Source organism: Mustela putorius, unplaced genomic scaffold, assembly GCF_011764305.1.
Source record: "Mustela putorius furo isolate JIRA1106 unplaced genomic scaffold, ASM1176430v1.1 tig00003834_pilon_pilon_pilon, whole genome shotgun sequence".
Lineage (NCBI taxonomy): Eukaryota > Metazoa > Chordata > Mammalia > Carnivora > Mustelidae > Mustela > Mustela putorius.
Window position 1 is genome coordinate 81,277,882 of NW_025421987.1, and position 20,358 is coordinate 81,298,239.

Genomic DNA, 20,358 nt, shown 5'->3' on the forward strand with positions numbered 1-20,358 from the left:
GAAAATACAGATAAGCTAGTGGAAGAAATAAAACCACTCCAAAGTCAGCCACCTGATTAAAACTACTGTCAACATTTGGGCACAGATTTTCTTTATGCTTATACAGGGCAGTGACATGGGCTCTGGAGTCCAGGTGAAAATCATGGCTTCGAAACTTGCTAAATGAGTGCTACTCATTTTTCAATCAATCTTAACTGCTTATAAAATGCCACATAACTGTGGGGCGCCTGGGTGGCTCCGTGGTTTAAAGACTCTGCCTTCAGGGCACCTTGGTGGCTCAGTGGGTTGGGCCGTTGCCTTCGGCTCAGGTCATGATCTCAGGGTCCTGGGATCGAGTCCCGCATCAGGCTCTCTGTTCAGCAGGGAGTCTGCTTCCTCCTCTCTCTCTCTCTGCCTGCCTCTATGCCTACTTGTGATCTCTCTCTGTCAAATAAATAAATAAAATATTTAAAAAAAAATTCTCTAAAGGCTCTGCCTTCGGCTCAGGTCATGATCCCAGGGTCCTGGGCTTGAACGCTGCATCAGGCTTTCTGCTCAGCAGGGAATCTGCTTGCCTGCCTCTCTGCTGACTTGTGATCTCTCTCTGTCAAATAACTAAATAAAGTCTTTAAAAAAAAATGCCACATAACCGAAATCTCCTTAAGCCTTGGTCTTCTCATCTGCAAAATGGGAATAGTAATGTTATCTTCTTTGTAGGACTACTATGAGGATTAAATAAGATCATCCATACATATAATGCTCCTGACTGGCACACCATATGTACTTCTAACATGTTGGGTACTACGCCGTTATCATTTTGCAAAGTTGGGACCATATAGTAAGACTGTCAGTAAATACATTCTTATTCCAGTCATCAGTAGACATTTTTACCTGATCTTAAATATTTTTCCATAATGTAGTTTTTAATGGTTACACAGCATTTTCCTAGAGAGATATAATTTAGCTAATTCTCAATTACGGGACACTGGGGCTATTTCCAAATTTTCACTATTTAAAAAAATATTGTAAACTTTCCCGGTTATTTCTCTAGGATAAATTGTAAGGTGTGGCTGGGTCGAAGGGCATGTGTATTTGGAGGCATTTCATCCTATCTTCTGCAGGGAATTAAATTATACCCTTGGATAAGAATAATGTTGGGAAGTGAAGAGTCCATAAACGTGCAGTTTTGTAGGTCTGATTTCCCATCAACTTAGTGAAACACTCTCTTCTACCCCTTGCCTTTTCTCTCCACATCTGTTCCTACCTTCTGGTCAGCAACCCCCCCTTCATTCCTTAAGGAAGCTTCTCAGTTCCAGGCTTGCAGATGAGCCAATTTGCTTATAATTTTCTGATCTGCTGAGAATTCTGTACTTCTTATTCATTTCACTTGAAGCCATAAACTCATAGGGTTTTAGTATATTAGAAATGCAAGCCCTCATCTTACAGATGAGGAAACTAAAGTAGGCAGAGCAAATGGTCCGTCCAAGCTGGTCCTCTGGTCCATGCTCTTAGATAGCTAGGCGGGATTGTCTCTTTTCATTGTCTCTAGTACCTGATGCAGCCAGCAGTCAGCATGTGCAGACAGGCAGTCTTTCTTTCTTTCTTTCTTTTTTTTCCCCAAGTTTTTATTTATTTATTTGACAGGGAGAGAGGGAGAGAGAGAGAGAGAGATCACAAGTAAGCAGAGAGGCAGGCAGAGAGGCAGGCAGAGAGAGAGGAGGAAGCAGGCTTCCTGCTGAGCAGAGAGCCCAATGTGGAGCTCATCCCAGGATCCTGGGATCATGACCCGAGCTGAAGGCAGAGGCTTAACCCACTGAGCCACGCAGGGGCCCCTAGCCAGTATTTCTTGTTGAATGAATGATTACTTTAAGTAACTTACAACCTCCAAGGATTCTAAGCTGGAAAGGACCATAAACATGTGGAAACTGAAGCCTATATTGGTTAATGTAATGTATGTCATCATGTAGCTATTAGTGGCGAGTTGGAATAACAAATCAGTCTCTCAATTCCCAGGAGAGACAAGGAGACACCAAGAGAAGACAAGCCTTCGTGGGCTCAGGTGAGCATCATTTAGAGAAGGGACTAAACTAATTCTGCCTTGTTCCAGAGAGAGCAACGCCAACACTAAGGAAAACTGGAAGTTGCTGGTAGGCCAATTTCAACATAATATAGGGAAGAGGTTTTTAAATAGTTAGGACTATTAAAATGGAAGCAGGTTTTCTTGAAAAGAGTTTGCCACTAATTTGAAGTATTCAAGTAGAAACAGGGAAAGTTTGAATAAATACTTTATCAAGTACATTTGAAAAGAAAACAAATTTTATTTTATATGCCTGGTTGGGATATATGACTTCTAAGGCCTCCACCAAAACTAAAATTAAATGATTTTATGAATATATGTATACAAACACATGCACACACACAGATAAATAAATAATTTTGTAATTAAGACTTCTGAGGTTAAACCCATTGTTTTTCTGGGACCAGATAAATTCTAATGTCTTTATTGATCAAGATTCTATGATTCTATATCATCTTCTATTAAGTGATAAGTCAGTGTGGTACACATAGTAGGAGTTCAAAAGATGAATTTAATTAGCTCCAAAGTCTGGGAAAATCTACATTTAAGATAAGTTCAGTACAGGCTCCGTGTAGGTGAACGAATTAATTGAACTCATCTCGTCTCAATCAAATATATCAGTTGATTACACAAGAACACTAATGCATTAATTTTTTTAAATTAGAAAAGGATAAAATTAAAAGAATAAATTTTGGTGGACTGTATTGTGATGAGATAAGGTGATTTTCTTACTGGGTTGTTGAATACGATATGAGACTATAGCTAGAATTACTTCCTAAAATATAAAGAACACTTTTAATATGAAACTGCAAATATGATATAATTACACTTCAAGTATGGAGCTACTGAAAGACTGCTCATAGTATAATTTTATCTGAATCCTAGTGGTAAGACAGACACATAAATGAACTGTATCACAGGTATACTTTCAATCTTCAAGATTTCATATTCGTAATAGAAATGGAGGTCCTAGCAAGTTCCTACTTTTGGTTAAAGGCTCCATTCTTAATAACAATCTAGCGAAGCTTTGAGGAGTGTCGCAGATAGCATCTATGATGCACTCTTTGTGATTCCAACTAGGAAGGAATCTTATTAGAAGGCCAGATAAGGAAATTAAAGTTCAAATTAAGTATTTCATTTGCTTTATCAACATTGTCATTGTTTTGGACACTGTTAACAGTAAAAATTTATGGCTCAAGTTAGGATGGGCTATTCGTTGCTTGACTATCTCAGTCATGCTTTTTATTCCACTCGGGAAAATGTGTATTTCAGGAGCAGCATAACCTTCTGTGTTTTAGGCATTATGCCAAATGCTAGAGAGAGAAAAATGTCAGGGATCAACGTTGGCCTCACAGAGGCACAGCAAAGACATAGGATGGTTCATCATGGAACCCAGACTAGCTCAGATCTTTCTGACCCAGGACTCCAGACAACAGATTGCTTACCCATCACAGAATTGGCATGGGATTTAACATCTGTTAATCACCTCTGGTTGGCAAATCAAAAGTTCTCTGGTAACAAATCTCATTCTAAAATTTCTCTGGTAACGAATCTCATTCTAACAATCATTATCATGGTTGTTTCACGTCAAGTTTCAGTTTTTGAATTCCACTTCCAGAAACATGAAACAGAAAAAATAATTTTAAAAAAGGTACCTCCACTGCTGCTTTTGCCCTTTCAAATTCTTCTTCTAAGGAGTGGTTTCTGGAAAGTAATGCACTTCCCCAGCGCTGTTCTTTGGTCAGTCGAGCCTGAAATAAACCAAACATGTGGTGTTATACTACTGGAATCACAGAGCACAAAAATCCAAATATTTTCCCTTTTCCCATATTTCCCTAGAGTTTAAGAAGCATCTGCAAAGGATGTTATTTTTGGAGCACTTTGTAAGCATGGTGTTGCCCAAACTGGGATGGTGCCAAAATGTGAGCACCTGTGTGAGTATGCATGCATTTTCCCCCCCCCCCCAAAGATTTTACTTATTAATTTGAGAGAGAGACAGAGATAGCTAGAGAGAACAAGAGTCAGAAGGAGAAGCAGGGTCCTTGCTGAGCAGGGAGCCTGATGCGGGGCTCGATCCCAGAACCCTGAGATCATGACCTGAGACAAAGGTGCAACTTAACCAACTGAGCCAGACAGGTGTCCCATGCATGATTCTTCTAAGAGTGCGTCTCAGCCCTGGTCATGTTAAAACCAAAACCCAGGCCCAGATCTTATTAACATAAGATCTTATTTGAATTGCTCATGGTTTCAGGCATTGATATTTTATTTAGTACCCCTCAGAGGATTCTAATATGCAGTTAAGATGGAGAATCTCCATTCGAAGCCTCAACCTAGGAACTGATATTCCAGCTTCCAGCTTGTTAGGAGGACTGACCTCAGGTAAGACTGCAAGCTGCAGAGATGGGAGGTGGCTGCTGGGCCCTTTCCTTATATGCACAGCAGATCCTCATGCTGAATTGCCTTCCCTCTATTAGCACACATCTGTCTCATGTCCCGTTTCCTCAGGGCATTGTGCTGCTAAATAGTCATCGCTTAGATAAACTCATGTTTGATAATGCCGACCGGTTTTTCACAATTAACAGGCAACGTGATATACATCTTAATTTAGCTAAATGCAAATATTCCAGAGGCTAGCCCCACCAAGAGTGCTGGAAGTTCAAAAATGTTATTTATTGTTAATTTTACAAACACTAAATGCATTCTTTTTGAAAAAAAAAATCATGGAAAATAAGAAGTAAACCTCTAGAACTTCTTTTCAGTTTCATATATATTTATGTACCCTCAGTAGTAATGTGTTTCAGAAAGTTTCAAAATGTAAATGGTATGCTATTCTGTAGCTTACTTTTCTCCATTCAACAATATATCTTGGAGAGGGACCACATTTAGTATTTCTAGAGCCACCTCATCCTTCCCCAGGGATTTCCTAGTAAGTATATACTGTAGTTGGTTCAGACCTCTCTCCATGAGCAGTTGTGGTATTTGTGATTTTTCTCCATGTAACTGCTTCTTTTCTTGGCTATCTTTCTACCACACCATGAGATCCATGAGGGTCGGATTCTGTCTGGTAAGTCTGGGTCTCCCCTGTACCTAGCCCACGGCCTTACAGGTGATGTGAATACTAAGGATGTTTCTAGACTACAGGCTGAGGGATTGCACTGATAAGGCAGCCAGACCTTGGGGAGCAGGAGGAAGGAGTCTTGTGGAGTGAAGCCCCCCTCTGCCCTTTTATCACCTTTTATCCATGTGTTTGATTGCTCTCCTTTAGGGTTGCTCAACCTTGGCTTCTATGGGAATTACTTGAGCAGCCTGGGCCCTGCTCTAGACCAGTTAAAGAATTTCTGAGGGTAGGGCCTGGGCATTAAAAGTTTGAAAAGCTCTTTTGGGGGCACATGGGTAACTCAGATGGTTAAGCATCTGCCTTCAGCTCAGGTCATGATCTCCAGGTCCGGGGATCGAGTCCCGAGTTGGACTCCCAGCTCAGTGGGGAGTCTGCTTCTCCCTCTGCCTGCCCTTGTGCTCTCTCTCTCTCTTAAATGAATAAAATCTTAAAACAAAACAAGACAAAGCAAAACAAAAAGAAGAAAAGCTCTTTTGGTGATTTTTGAAAAGCAGCCATGTTTGGAAACCATTATTCAATAGCCTTCACTCAGCACCACCTATACAGCTCAACTGCTTTTCATTTTTTCTCCATGACCACTGGTCCTCAAGAGGACCCCCAGCCCCTTATTATCACACAGTAGTAATACGAGGGCTCACTACATGCCAGATGCTGCTTCAAGTCCTTTAGAAACTATTACTCACTTTGTCTCTTCAACAACCAGTCAAGTAGGTATTATCATTAAGTCCATGCCATTGAGGCACAGAGAACCAGTTAACATGGCACACAGCACACAGCTAGTCAATGGTAGGGCTGATGTTTCTGGGCCGTGTTCATAATCACTGCACTATACTGACTCTCATAGGGGCTATGCTCCCCTGGCCATTTTGGAAGACACAAAATCTAGAAAAGCTGTCTCTCAGAGGTTCATGCATGGCTGAGGGCGCCAATCAAGAAGCTCCCAAGAATATTATGGGCTGAAAACAATAATGAAGTCATTGTTATGAACACTTCTGAACATAAATAATAGTCTTAGACTGCGTTTTGCATTAATGAACAAGGAAGGTTAATTTATTGAAACATTAATTTATGTTTCCTCCTCCTTGATGTATTCACTGCTGTATCCCCTGGTATGTCCTATAAATAGTAGCTGATCCATAAACAGTAAATATTTGTTGAAAATATATTGTAGGGGAATATATGAATTGCTGAATTAAAGGTCTTTCTCTTGCCAACTCCCAGAAGGTAGCTATATGTTCTCAATCAAGTTTTCTTGGACAGTACAGGCGGCTAAAGAGGAAATTGAGAGGGGACTTGGTGGTTTTTTTTTTTTTTTTTTTTTTTTTTGGTCCTGTGCCTGGAGCAGCAGAGGTCTATGTTAGCAAAGCCCTCCTATCCCTGGTTCTGTGGATGGGGAATGGCTTCAGGGTGTCTTCGTGGGGTGTCTAGTAAGGAGCTAGGCCTGTTAGCAGCACAGAGAGAAGGCCTCTGGAGCTGTGTCTGTGGTCAGAAGAGGAAGAGGATGCTGAGGCTGTGTCTGCATAGCCATCAGTACCTCACGCTCAGGTGGGTCAGGCTCAATGGCCACCATGAGCAAGAACTCTCTTATTCTCTGGGCCGCATGCAAGCTCCCAACCCAGATAATTGAGGTGGAGCTAGGGAGAGGGAGCTTCTCAAATATAACTGAGATTGATTATCACAGGCTCCTGAGATTAAGGTATGAACAGAACTTTATTGGGGAGCTACGATTCATCCCACTACAACCCTTGTCTGACACTCTTGGGATACAATATATTTGATTAACAAATATAAAGATGAAGATTGGGCCACCTGGGTAGCTCAGGTCACAATATCAGGGTCCTGGGATTGAGTCCCGAGTTGGGTTCCCTGCTCAGCAGGGAGCCTGCTCCTCCCTCTGCCTCTGCCCCTCCTCCCTGCTCATGCTCTCTCTCTCTCTCTCTCAAGTAAATACATAAAATCTTTAAGAAAGAAAAGGTGCAGATGGTTTACAACCTTTCAGAATTGATAAGCTGTTAGGATGTTACAGCCTGGTAGAGATGTTAACCCCAAAAGCATTATGATCTTATTGTCTTGTAGAAATTAACCAGTCCTGTATCATACTTGGCAAACTTATTTTGACATTTCTTTCCCAGCTAGCTCCGTAAATCTCTGTTCTGTTACTTTGGAACTAGCTCTTTTGTCTTCCTGCTAGCTCCCTCCTTAATGAAATAAACAAACAAATACATTTTAAAAAAATGTGGACAGATGGTAAGAAATAAACTGTGCATTTATGTAATAATGTCATGAATGACCCATGAATGGTATGAGAAGAAAGAGAAAGCACTAATATTTCTGTCCCAAGGCACCTCCTTTTATTAGAGGCACTTTTCACCAGTGAAATACGATCTGTCCCTCCTGTGAAGCCTGACCTAACAGAACTCCATTACTGTCACTGGCTTCCCTTCATCAATGTTTCACGACCCAAGTGGATTATGAATCACAGGATGCAAAGGGCACCATATATCAGGAAGAAGAGGCAAAGATCTCTCTCAGGATTTGAGACGTATAATTCATATTCTCTTTGCCACTTAAAACAGCAAGTGTAAATAGAATCTTACTCCGCAAATGAACTTTTATTTCAGTAGTACAATTACTATTTAGGTAAGTCCTATTTCTCACATTTTTAGAAAGGCCTTAAGTTAGACAAGTGTTGTCTACCTCACATTTGAAAGCCATTTATTTTGTCCAAAGAAGCTAAGAGAAATGTTATAAAATATAGGAAAACACTGAATGTAAATAAAGGCAGTTTCCAAGCGAGAGTAGTAGGCAACTGAACAGATTCTGAAACTTTTCAGTAATTTAGTAACCCACCCAGACATAGTGGTTTAGGACTGAGAATGAAGTACAGATTGTAGCAGGTAGTAAAGAGCAGCCTTCCTTTCAACCAAGATTTTATTTTTGTTAACATGTAATTTCATTATAGCAAAGACTGGAATATGGGAGAGCATATATAAACAATGCTGGTGAACTGTATCTATTGCTCAGTACTTAACTAGAGGAGTGGTAAGCAATACAATTACAGCCATAAATTTGAGTCAAGGCTGTTTTGGTATCACAGTGGCTGTATTAGTAGTTCTCAAGCTTGAGTGAGCACCAGAAGCATTTGGAAATCTCGTCTAAACACAGACTGCTGGGCGCCGCAGGGGATTCGGTGGGTGCAGGTGTGGGAGTGGGGGCCCAGAATCTGCATTTCTAACAAGTTCCCTGGTGATACTGAAACTGCCAAAGGAGAGACCTACTCTGATAGCTTCTGATTAGATGCTGACATCATGTGCTTGCAAGAGGAACCCTGGAGTTCACAAATGTATTCTGATGTAGGCATTTTTTTGCTTCATTGCATGATTTTGAAAAATCTACGGTTACAGCAACCTCCTGGAAGGGCTTTGGCTTTAAAAACAGCTGTTTTAATTGGTTTAGGCTAATTGGATTTTAGGGTATTACATTATCTATAGAAGAAAGCATTTTTGTTCTCTCAGCTGTTGATTGTTCCAAATGATAAGCACTAGGCGAAAGATAAGAAAAAGAACTCTTTAAGAATACTGTTCTATACTCTTTATTCAAAATTATGATTGTGATTAAAGTTATGATTTGAAGCTTACTGTATCTGTGGCTGTGGTTGTCCTAGCATAATAACTCTGTCAGCTAACCTCAATGTCAGTCCTTCATAACCTCTCATACAATTACCTTTCCATTGCTGCTGGAAGTCTCTCACCAAAGCACATGTTTAAAAAGCTCAGTATCTTTTCAAAAAAGATTGATGGGGGAAAGGGTGCTGCTAACTATAGAAAAGAAAAATATAACAACTAGCAGACTTTGGGTAACTGTGTAATACAGTAATTAAAGACATAATCTTTGGAGCCAGACTGCCTAGGGCCAAATCCTAATTGGATTTAATAGTAACTGGTGACCTTGGACAAATTACTTAATCTCTATAGTCCCCAGTATTCATATCTGCAAAATGTATATTCACTTAACTGAGTCTGTGTAAGAATCAAGTACAATAACTCATGTAAATACACACACAGAATTCTCAGTACATAGTAAGTGATATAAAATTTGGCTTTTGTCATTCTCTTTCTGGTCAGCACTTATCAGGTGTGACTTTAGAAATTCATTTAAAAAATTATCTGTATTTAGAGCACTTTCGTTTAGTGGTTAATGCAGACTGGTTGGATTCTTATATAGAATAGATAAACTCATGCCTTTTTGTGCGGGTCATGATTTTCTTTTTCTTAATCAGTCCACTGGCATTTATTGTTGAAGGTACACAAAAGAAGTTGTACCTTATGTGTCAAAGAACAAATTCCTAGAGATTTGCGCAAGGAGGGCAGCATATGGTTTCCACCCCCATCTTACTATGAAATTCTGTTATAGAACTTCAAATCAAATCATGATTTTGATTTCAATGATTTTGAAAAGAGATGGACAGTCCACTATCATGCATAACTAAAAATTATTTTTGAAACCAGCTTCAAAAATGATAAAAGAATAAAATCTTGTCATTTAATTTTTTAATAATTTTTATCTGCCCTTTAGTTAACTATTAATTTTCTACAACTTTCAAATTGTTAAATTCGACACATGTTGTTTCTCTTTTTTGTTAGTATTCCCTTACTTTCCCGATTCAGCAAGTATTCGTTGAGTACTACTGTGTGCAGATTTCCTACTATGCTGAAAGTGATCTTTCGGATTTCTTTCCTTCTTCCTTGCCTTCCCATGACCTTGCCCTGCTGCCTTTTCTTTCCTCCTTCCTTCCATCTTTGCTTGCTTCTTTCCTCATTGGTAGCACACTGTGTATGGTCAGGATGTGGATCCTGTACTATCTTCCAACAAGCAAAACTATATTTATAAAGTGTACTGTCTAACTGTTTCTAATAGACATAAAGGTCTTGATACTTCTTATAATTGAATTCTTCTTACTAACCTTTTCACTGCCTCACTTATGGCTTGTGGATAGTTTGCTGAACTGAAATGGGATGAAATGCAAGCTGTCAGTATTTTGAAGAGTAAGAGTGTATCTCTGTATGAAGGAATTTAGGAGGGGAGACACAAAATTGTGTATGGCCTCAGATCTGACAAGAGTCCTAATTTATCTTACAAAGTTTCCGGAAGAAAGTGATACTCTTTAAAATCACATAGTTCATATTTATCTTAGAAATATAAGTACAATCAGGGCTTGCAGTGAGAAAGGAAATAGATGGTCTGTGACTTAGGTGAATAAGCTTGATGCGGCTGCTCGGAGGTGGTATGTGGTTAGGAACAGGGGCTTTAGAAGCTAATGGATGTGATTTGAGTGCTGGCTCTTCTGTCCCTTAGCTAATTCTAAGATGAATTTCTCATGTAAGAAATGGGGATATTAATTCCAAAGATTACTGTAAGAATTTCAAAAAATATTAGAAATATCTCCTATTATATGCATGAAGTATGTAATTGGACAGCTATCAGCATGCCTTTCTTTTATTGCTCCTTTAAAAATTTTGAAAACATACTTACATTTCTATCTTAAAGTCTCAATTGTTCTGGTTTGGGATACTGCCAACTTGATGGACTTAGGACAATATGGAAGGAAGCATTTGCTGTGCCAAAGTCTGCAAAATCAGAGAGTTGCATGACTATGACTAAGTACTGGAGAGCCCAGTTCCTGCACCTCATTAGGTCCAACTTAGGTTGGCAAGAACCTGCCTTGGAGCTATCCTTCCAGGGTCCAGACTGGATAAAGAAATGCTTGAACTTGCCATCACTTGCCAGCAAATGTTGCACTCACTTTCTTTTGCCTTACCACTATCTCAACCCATTTATTAGAAAAAGTTAATTTCATGTCATCACTTGTGTTTTTCTTCAACTCTTCAAATGTTTTATAATTTTTTTGATTGTACAATTTCTTTAAACAATTAACTCCAGGGCATACTAATTATACAGTTGTAAGAGTGTCAAGAAAATTTATTCTTAAATACATAGAGATTATATGATTCATTATAATCTCCTGTCATTCTGATTAGTGTATTTAAAACACTATTTGAAAGAGACTAGACTACATTTTCCTGTTCTCGAATTCGCTCCATTTTCCTTATGATTCTTAAACATGAATTTTTTCGAAATGTGATTTTTTAAATAAGTCTTGTAAACAGCTCCTCACCTGTTGAACCTAAGATTGTTTACGTTGGCTTGAGAGAGAAGAAAACATTTCCTTGATTTTCTCATGAGCCATCTGTGTGATAGTAGAGCAGTAACAAGTTTTGGTAAGCTGAAATTGTTTACTTAAATAGTGTGCAAGCAAGTTTTATTTTATTTTATTTTTTAAAGGACTTTATTTATTTATTTGAGAGAGCAAGTACTAGCAGGGGAGAGGGGCAGAGGGAGAAGTAGACTCCCCACTGAGCAGGGAGCTGGCTGCAGGCTTCCATCCTAGGACTCTGGGATCATGACCTGAGCCAAAGGCAGACACTTAACGGACTTAGCCACCCACACGCCCCTGCAAGCCTGTTTTAAGTTGAATTTTTATATCATCTTCATCATCTTATCTATCTAGAGAGATCATATATTTAAGGGCAGCATGTTTCTAACAGTAAAAACACCTTTCTGTCTTCTATTACAATTAATCATTCTATTCTCTACTGTTTTGAGTGGTTAGTATTTTAGATGATTAAATTCTGAATTCGTTAAATTGTCCTAATTAAACCATAGGCTGGACTTAAAACTAGGAGAATTGAAATTTCTTAGTTTAGGCAAACCTTGATAAACATGCAGTGTTTTTAATTTTTTTTTACTTATCTATTTATTTTAGCGTGAGTAAGGGGAGTCATAGAGGGGGACCAATAAAGAATCTCAGGCAGACTCCAACCTGAGTGCAGAGCCAGACGTGAGGCTCCATCCCACAACCCTGAGATCACGATGTGAGTCAAAAAAGAGTCAGAGGCTGAACCAATTGAGTCACTCAAGTGCCCCAACATGCAGTGTTTTAAAAAAAAGCACATTAAGGGACAAATTCTTTACAAGTAATTGGTAACCCTCTAAAGGATTCACTACAATTTATCTAGACAGAGAACTGTCACAGTGCACTTTAAACTGTGTTTTGGAGGACAATATTGGGAATCTCACACAAATTGTCCAAAGCACATTGTGTTTGCTTCAAGGCACACCAGTGGGCATGTGGAAGGACAATGTGGTGGGATGAAATCAGACAACCAGCAGGAGAGTAGCAGTCATTGGAATAATAAGATAAATGCATTGTGGGTCTCCATGGCAACTGAAGACCCCAGCTGATCCTTTGCCCCTCCAGCGTTGTGTAGAACATCCCACCTGTGCCAAGCCTCCCCCCTGCTGCAGAAACAAATGTTCTATTGCTACATTAAATTGTTCCAAGGATCCAGGTTATGAAACAGTACCAATTACTTTAGCTGAATCTAAATCTCTAATGCACTTAACAAGAAATGGTTCTCTAATAAATGTTATCAGTTTTAAAAAAGATGCATTTAGAATGAACACAGAGGATGAAAATACATTTTCATGCTACATTTACAATTCATTAAGCTTCCCAGGGTTATTTGTTCTGGAAGTGAACTAACTTGTTTTCCAGCAGAGTCCTAGGAGCAGTAATGTTCACCCCTCTCCAGTGAATATAGAAATGGGGAGAAGAGGCGGTTCTCTTAGTGGCTTAGAAAAGTTTCCAGAGGACTTCCATGTCCTCCAAATTTCCTATCTGTGTGTGTCCTCCTTCTCTATGCCACTTACTAGTTCTTGGTGCGTAGACAATTTTCTTAATGACACTGTGCCTTAGTTTCCCTGTCTATAAAATAGGGGTAATAAATAAACTTACCTCATACAGCCATTTATCAGGATCAAATGAGCTAACATGTATTAGAAGACTTTATCATAGCTCTCAGTAATATTTGCTATTATCATGATTAACCCTTTACTTCACCTCAGATGACATATCTCTTCTCTTAATTTCAATATCTGATCTAGTAAACAAGAAAATTTCTCTTGCTCACTTCATCTCCCTTATGTTCAACAAGACTGTAAACTGCATAAATGTGGACACATTTCTTAAGAGATCTTTGTGGTTTTAGATCAAGACTGTACCCTTACAAAGTGTTTGAGCGAATAAAAAGATTGAGACTGATTTTGGCCTTCTTGGCAGTCTTACCCAAAGGAGATAGCTAGTTATAGACAAACCAGTTATACTGGAGTTGAGGGTCAAACAGTGGACAGACAGGTCTGGTTCCCCTACTGTACTTCCACCAGTGATTAGTTGGGTACCCCAGAAAAAAGATTTTGACTTCACCAAAACTTTTTAAAGGATCCTTAAAATGAGGCCAGCAAGGGGTGCCTGGACGGGTCCGTTTGTTAAGCATCTGCCTTCGGCTAAGGTCGTGATCCCTGGGTCCTGGGATTGAGCACCGCATTGGGCTCCCTGCTCAGTGGGAAGTCTGCTTCTCTGTCTCCCTCTGCCCCTTTCCCTGCTTGTTCTGTCTCTCTCAAATAAAGAAAATCTTTTTAAAAATGAAGATAATAATAATTCACAGGATTATTTGAGTATTAGACATAACATACAAAAAGTACATAGTAAAGTCCCTAGTACTTAGTGGCTCCTCACAAATGGTTGCTCTTAGTATTATCATTACTGCTAATACTATAACTATTTATTCCTTAACATAAAATTTATTTTAGTGTGACAGTCAGGATCCTGATATGTAAGTACTTGGATCCACAGGGCATACATGCAAATGAATACTTAATATGTAAGTTCCTCTTCTTGGTGTTCTATTGTATAAATATTGATAATACTGGAGTAGAAGAGATTTTATATTGCAAAATGATGGAAAAGTAAATGTTAGAAAAAAGAAAAAGTGCTAAATATATAGTGAATTCATTAAGACATATTCTAGCCAAATATATATTTATCATCAGGTATCTAGCCAAATATATATATATATATGTAAATAAAATATTTATGATATAAATTTTCTACTAGAAAAGATGGGTTTGGGGTGCCTGGGTAGCTCAGTAGGTTGGACATCACACTCTTGATTTGAGCTCTGGTCATGATCTCTGTGTTGTGAGGTCACACGTGGAGTCTACTTGGGATTCTCTCTCTCCCCCTGCCCTCCGCTCCCCAACCCCAACTCTCTCTCAATCTCTCTCTCTCTCTCTAAATTAAAACAAAACAAAACAAACAAACAAACAAAAACCCAGGAAAAAAGAAAAAAAAAAGGTGGGTTCATTAAAGAATCCCTTTCTCTCTCTCTCTTTTTTTTTTGTTACCTGTGCTGGAGGCACTAATTCCAACTCGGAAGCTGACTCAGAGTTCAGGGCGCTTTTCCCTCCGCTTAGCTCTGGTTGAGATCTGTGCTCTGAGGACCTATAGGGGATGAATAAAGGAGATTAACATATACCGAGAAACAAACTCAACTAGAAAACCAGTCAAGAAACTGAGTTAATTTGAATCATTGAGAGCCATGATAATAAAGCTCTCATCAGAATTTTGATGAGATAACTTGAATAAGATAACTTTTATATAATTTTATTACAATGACCACTTTTGAAATTTAAGTGGCTGCAAAGTGCTAGGTGTAATTATCTCTGATTTAGAATTTGGTTCAATTATTTACAAACAGTTAATAAATACAGTCCCAGTTTTGTTACTAACAGTTCTGCTTTTTTTTTTTTTTTTTAAATCTGGTTCTACCTCTTACTAGCTTTTTTTTTTTTTTTTTTACAGTTCTGCTTTCTTAACAGTATTGTGTTTTGGGGAGGGGAGCACATCTCACAAAGTGTCCTTGGTGTGATTTGACCCTTATATAGAACCTGAAAAGTCATAATAAATGGAGATGTGCAAGGGGAAATAGGAGAATGAGAGAGGCTGTCCTTTAAGAAGCTTGAAAAGCTTGGGAAAATTCAGTTAACCAATTTTTCTCATGGGCATCCACAGGTTATTCTTAATTAGTGCATTATCTGACAATGATGATTAAGACAGTCAGAAAAGGTTACTTGTGTAACCAGAAACATTTACTTTAACTACCATTCATGTAATATATTAAATATATATACATATATAAACCTATTTTTATTGGTCACCTCTGTTACACATTAAAAAAAATTATCAACAAATATGGAACAAATATTGAATTCTGAATTCTAAATCTACCAACATCATTTTTGGCTGAATTTTTGACAATTCAGATGAAATACTTGTTTTGGAAGCCACAATTAGCATTGATAAATGGAGCGTTATACATGGCACCAAATATTTGGATTGACTTAACTCATTGGCTATTTCAGTACATAGGAGAAATATCCATAGAGCTGACAGACCATTAGCTATTAAAATATTTTACCATAAGAGTTCTTTTGATCCAGTTCTAGATGAGCATGATTTTCTCTCCGCCATTTGATGTCCCTTGCTATTTCGATCTCCGTGAAACTTAACATCATCCCATTTTTCCAGTTGTGTTTGAATGTCTATGAAAGAGATAAGAAAGGGGTAACCGGGACAGTGAATTATAAAGTGCAGAGATAAGAAGGGAAATTAAGATTAAGAAGTCTTATACAAGTCAACTTCATTCAACTGATGCTCCTAAACCCAAGACCAACTTTTTAAGACTGCATGAAAACTAAAACATGCTCAGCTAAACAGAAATGAGACTTAGTAAGAAAAATTGGTTTGCTTTTGTTAAACAATCAAGTTGTTTTCCCAAATTTATTCCAAGAGCTATGTGCATTCTGAATTCTTTGTATAAATTCATGGAATCCCATAAGAATAAACATATGGAATACTATCCTAGCTGCCTCCACCTAAGGAGGTGGCTTTGAGGCACGTCTGACAAATTTCTAGAAAGAAATTCTGTCTAAAGAGATGAACCTCATTGTTAAAAGAAGGTAAGAAGGAACTGGAACACTATTCACAGCTTTTGTAAAACTGCTTAATTATTCATCAAGTGAGGGAATGAATAGTGGGAATAGAAAAAAAGGAGGTGATGGAGAAAAGCCAAGAGAATGCTAGAACCATTTTCTCCCAGTGGTTTAATTCTTACAGATAAGAAATATGGCTGGGTTTGCTCTTATTAACAGGTGTGTGACTGTAAATAAATCACTTAAACAACTTTGGGGGCCATCTCTAAAAAGATTTGCAGTTGGCGTCCTCCAAAGTTCTTTAAGTATTTTTATGACTTCTTCACAGGACATTTTCTCAAAAGCAGAGAAATGAATGTTTCATTTTTAAGTTTATTGTGCTATAATGTAATGCATTTAATAATATATCCCTACATAAGTGTGTATATTTCATTATTCATCTGTATACCTGGGAAAACCTAGAACACATTGGTAGTGAGGAAGTTGTGGAGATAGTTAGAAAACTTTCCTCCAAAGAGACAGGCCTCAGAGAGGGACATGGCAGAGGAGAGAGGACATGATGGATGCCCTTGGCTTTCTGAACTGTCTGCCACTCTTGTTACTCCTGAGAAATGAGACCATAATTTAACTGGTTCCATGAGATAAAGTTAAGCTTTCCTTTCTCAGGAAGATGTATAGTAGTAGATAAAAGTATGGTTTTGAAATTAACCAGAAATATGCTCAAATTCCAGGACTTCCTTATACTAACTGAGATCTTGGGAAAATTATTTAAATTCTAAGTTTTCAATGAACTAATGGGCTAATGCATGTAATCATGCAGCATAGTCCTGGATGTGATAAACCATCAATAAATGGTAGCTGTGGGGCGCCTGGGTGGCTCAGGGGTTAAAGCCTCTGCCTTCGGCTCAGGTCATGATCCCGGGATGCTGGGATCAGCCAGCATCAGGATCTCTGCTCAGCGGGGAGCCTGCTTCCTCCTCTCTCTCTGTCTGCTTCTTTGCCTACTTGTGATCTCGCTATCCAATAAATAAATAAAATCTTTAAAAAAATTGTAGTTGTTATTATTGTATTCGATATATCCCCATGCATGTTACATGCTCTGGCTGGCTGTTCCTGGACCTTGTGTTAAAGCTGTTCTCTCTCTCTCTTTTCTATCTCTTGACTGGCTATTTCCCACTCCAAACTAAATGCTCCTAGAAAGCAAGATTCATGTCTCATTCTTACTTGTAACTCCAATGCCTCACAGGGCACCTGCCATCTATCAAGTATTCAACATATGTAGGATGGATACATAAATGAATGAATCCACATCGGTTATGCAAGACTGAGCTCCCCAAATACTATTTAATTCAAGCACAAAAGAAGTGTGTGTTGCCCCTACTCCTTCATGGAATTAAGCTTTTTTACTCCTTTGCCTGTAGTTTTCATATCATTTGTAGAACTTCGTTGTATTAAGGCAAGGACCAGCAACAGCAGACACATGCTATTACCTTACCTAAATCTAAAGATGATGTCTCTGGGCCTCGGAGAGGCTGGCCTCTCTGCTCAGCTTCTGCACTGATGAGATCGGATCCATCAGCCTTTTTCTTGAGGGATGAGGTTTTTGATGAGGCCTCCAACTTCTTGCCTTTGGTTTGGGTTTGAGAGACAGGTTCACTCAGGTCAAGGAGATCCAAGCCTGTGGTCAATACTATCAGAGATGGAAAAGGTTAAGATAAGCTCACTCACTGCTCTGAAGTCATTTTTTAAAAATAGGTTTCAGTTGGGTGCAGGAAGATTTTGTGGGTATAGTGTAGAAGTATCAAATTACCCACTTGCCTGTTGAAAGGCTCCTTCCATGGTTTGGCTATTATGGAAATCGTGGCTATGAATATTGGGATGCATGTGCCCTTTCTTTTCTTTGGGGTGAATGCCCAGTAGTATAATTGCTGGTTCAAAAGGTAACTCTATTTTTAACTTTTTGAAGAACCTGCATACTGTTTTCCAAAGTGGCTGCACCACTTTGCATTCCCACCAACAGTGTAAGAGGGTTCTCCTTTCTCCACATCCTCTCCAACATTTGTTGTTTCCTGTCTTTTTAATCTTTGCTATTCTAACTGGTGTAAGGTGGTATCTCAATGCGGTTTTGATTTGAATTTCCCTGATGGCTGATGATATTGAACATTTTTTCATATGTCTGTTAGCCATTCATATGTCTTCTTTGGCGAAATGTCTGTTCTTGTCTTCTGCCCATTTTGAATGGGTAAAGAAGATGGGGTTCATATATATAATGGAATATTACTCAGCCATCAGAAAGGATGAATATCCACCATTTGCATAGACATGGATGGAACTGGAGGAGATTATGCTAAGTGAAATAAGTCAAGCAGATAAAGACAATTATCATATGGCTTCACCCATATGTGAAACAAGGAACAGCATGGAGGACATTAGGAGAAGGAAGGGAAAAATGAAGGGGAGGAAATCAGAGGGGGAGATGAACCATGAGAGACTATGGACTCCGAGAAAAAAACACTGAGGGTTTCAGAGGGGAAGGGGGTGGGGGAATGGGATAGCCTGGTGGGTATTAAGGAGGGCATGTATTGTGATGAGCACTGGGTGTTGTACACAAATAATGTAACTAATGAAGTACTGTATGTTAACTAACATAACATAATAAAAATGAAAGAAATTGATGTAATTGAGGTAAATGTGAAAAAAGTATCAAATTAAGTTAACTCACCATTGATTTCTAAAGATGGTTTGCATTTAGACTAAACAGTTTCCTACATATTCTCCTTTATTTTGGCACTGTACAAACCCACAAAATAAGACTTAGACCAGCCTCACCAGTGATGAAAGTTTAAATCAAATTAAAATAATAAAATAGGATATGAATTCAGGTAGTAGTTACTTTATTGCTCTGCCATGTTTATAGAGAGGTATATTTTACAGCACATTTTTTCCAGAGAATAGTCTATCATATTCAGAGGTATGTTTGCAAAACAGTTATGAGGAAGATTTGTAAAAAGTTTCTGATGTCTTTGTGTTTTAAATTTTGAACTACTAAGGTATACAGGATATAAAGGAGTGCTGTTAATCATCTTTTATTTAATTAAGCAGTTCAATAAGAAAATGGCTTGCTGTTTGGGCTCACATTAGAGACATATTTTACAAGCCATAGCTGATGAATAGATACACATGTTAATGTTTTTGCTACTTAATATGCAAATTTAAATTTCAATGTAACAAACCATAAAATGGCTACACTTTAACTTCCTAGCAGATTGGTTACATTGCATTAAATACTCTAATAAAAGCAGAAATAATTTGTTTTGCTGCAAGTAGGTAAATGAGAAGAAAATAGGCAAGCCTTGTAACTTTTTATCCTTTCTCTTACAGTGCAAGTCATCAGGGTGTGGCTAGCTCATCATGAGAAATGGAAAACTTCAATTAGGGAAGGTCCCTCCAGCCCTGCCTCTCTACCAGTTCAAGAACCCTGAGACTGGCTTCTGGACTGGCCTGGTGGCTTCCTGGCCTGGGATCTCTTCACCCTGATAGTTTAGAAAAGTCAACAATGTGTCCGAAAAATCTTGGTGTTAACACTTCCTGGCACCGTCTACAACTGTGACTGCGGCATTCCTCCCCTCTGACCTCTCAGCTTGTCCTCTGGGTAGGGAGTGGAGTTTTGTTGATATCTCAGCACTCTTTCTATGTGCTTCTCCCCTGCACTCAAGGTTGGATCAGGGCTCAGTGGCATTCACAACCTGCATTTCTTTAGTACCACGCAGTCCTCGTGAGTCAACCACTCCATAGGATCTTTAGAATGGTTTGTCAAGTTGTATTCCCAATAATCTTGTTTTGATTTCAATTATGAATGTGGATGTTAATGGTGAAGTGGAAAGACCCGGCTCTGTCACTGTTTAGCTGTGTGACTCCGAGAAATTTTCTTGATTTTGCTGAGTTTCAGTTTCCTCCTCGGAAAAAAATGCAGATTAAGTCTTTTTGGTATGATAGGAAGATTAACTTATATAATTTGTTTATTGACTGTGTAAAGTGCCAAGCATACAATAGGTACCCAATAAACGTTATTTCCATTCTTTAGTGGCCAATTCGTGATGCTTTTCTTTCTTTTTTGTTGATCTCCTCCTATTCTCCCTGCTTTTTTTCTATTTTGGGCAAGAAGTGTATCCACACACTCACAGAAAGAAGAAACACCACTGGGAATAAAACAGAGAGTGAAACAAAGATATTGGTCTACAGAGGATGCTCGGAAGTAAATGGCCTGAAAGCATCAGCTTATCTCCTCTGAGTC

The 20,358-nt window shown here is 38.6% G+C and overlaps 1 protein-coding gene across 8 annotated transcripts in view; it reads right to left on the reverse strand.

Annotated features, from left to right (window-relative positions):
• PEX5L (peroxisomal biogenesis factor 5 like) overlaps positions 1–20,358 on the reverse strand; it is a 225,736-nt gene that overhangs the window by 64,727 nt on the left and 140,651 nt on the right. For all 8 annotated transcript variants that reach the window (XM_004756644.3, XM_004756646.3, XM_004756642.3 and 5 more), the window contains 4 exons: positions 17,560–17,754; positions 15,551–15,674; positions 14,478–14,574; positions 3,712–3,807 (listed from right to left, as the gene is read on the reverse strand). In XM_004756644.3, the coding sequence (XP_004756701.1) occupies positions 3,712–3,807; positions 14,478–14,574; positions 15,551–15,674; positions 17,560–17,754 (512 nt within the window). The remainder of the gene's footprint in view (positions 1–3,711; positions 3,808–14,477; positions 14,575–15,550; positions 15,675–17,559; positions 17,755–20,358) is intronic.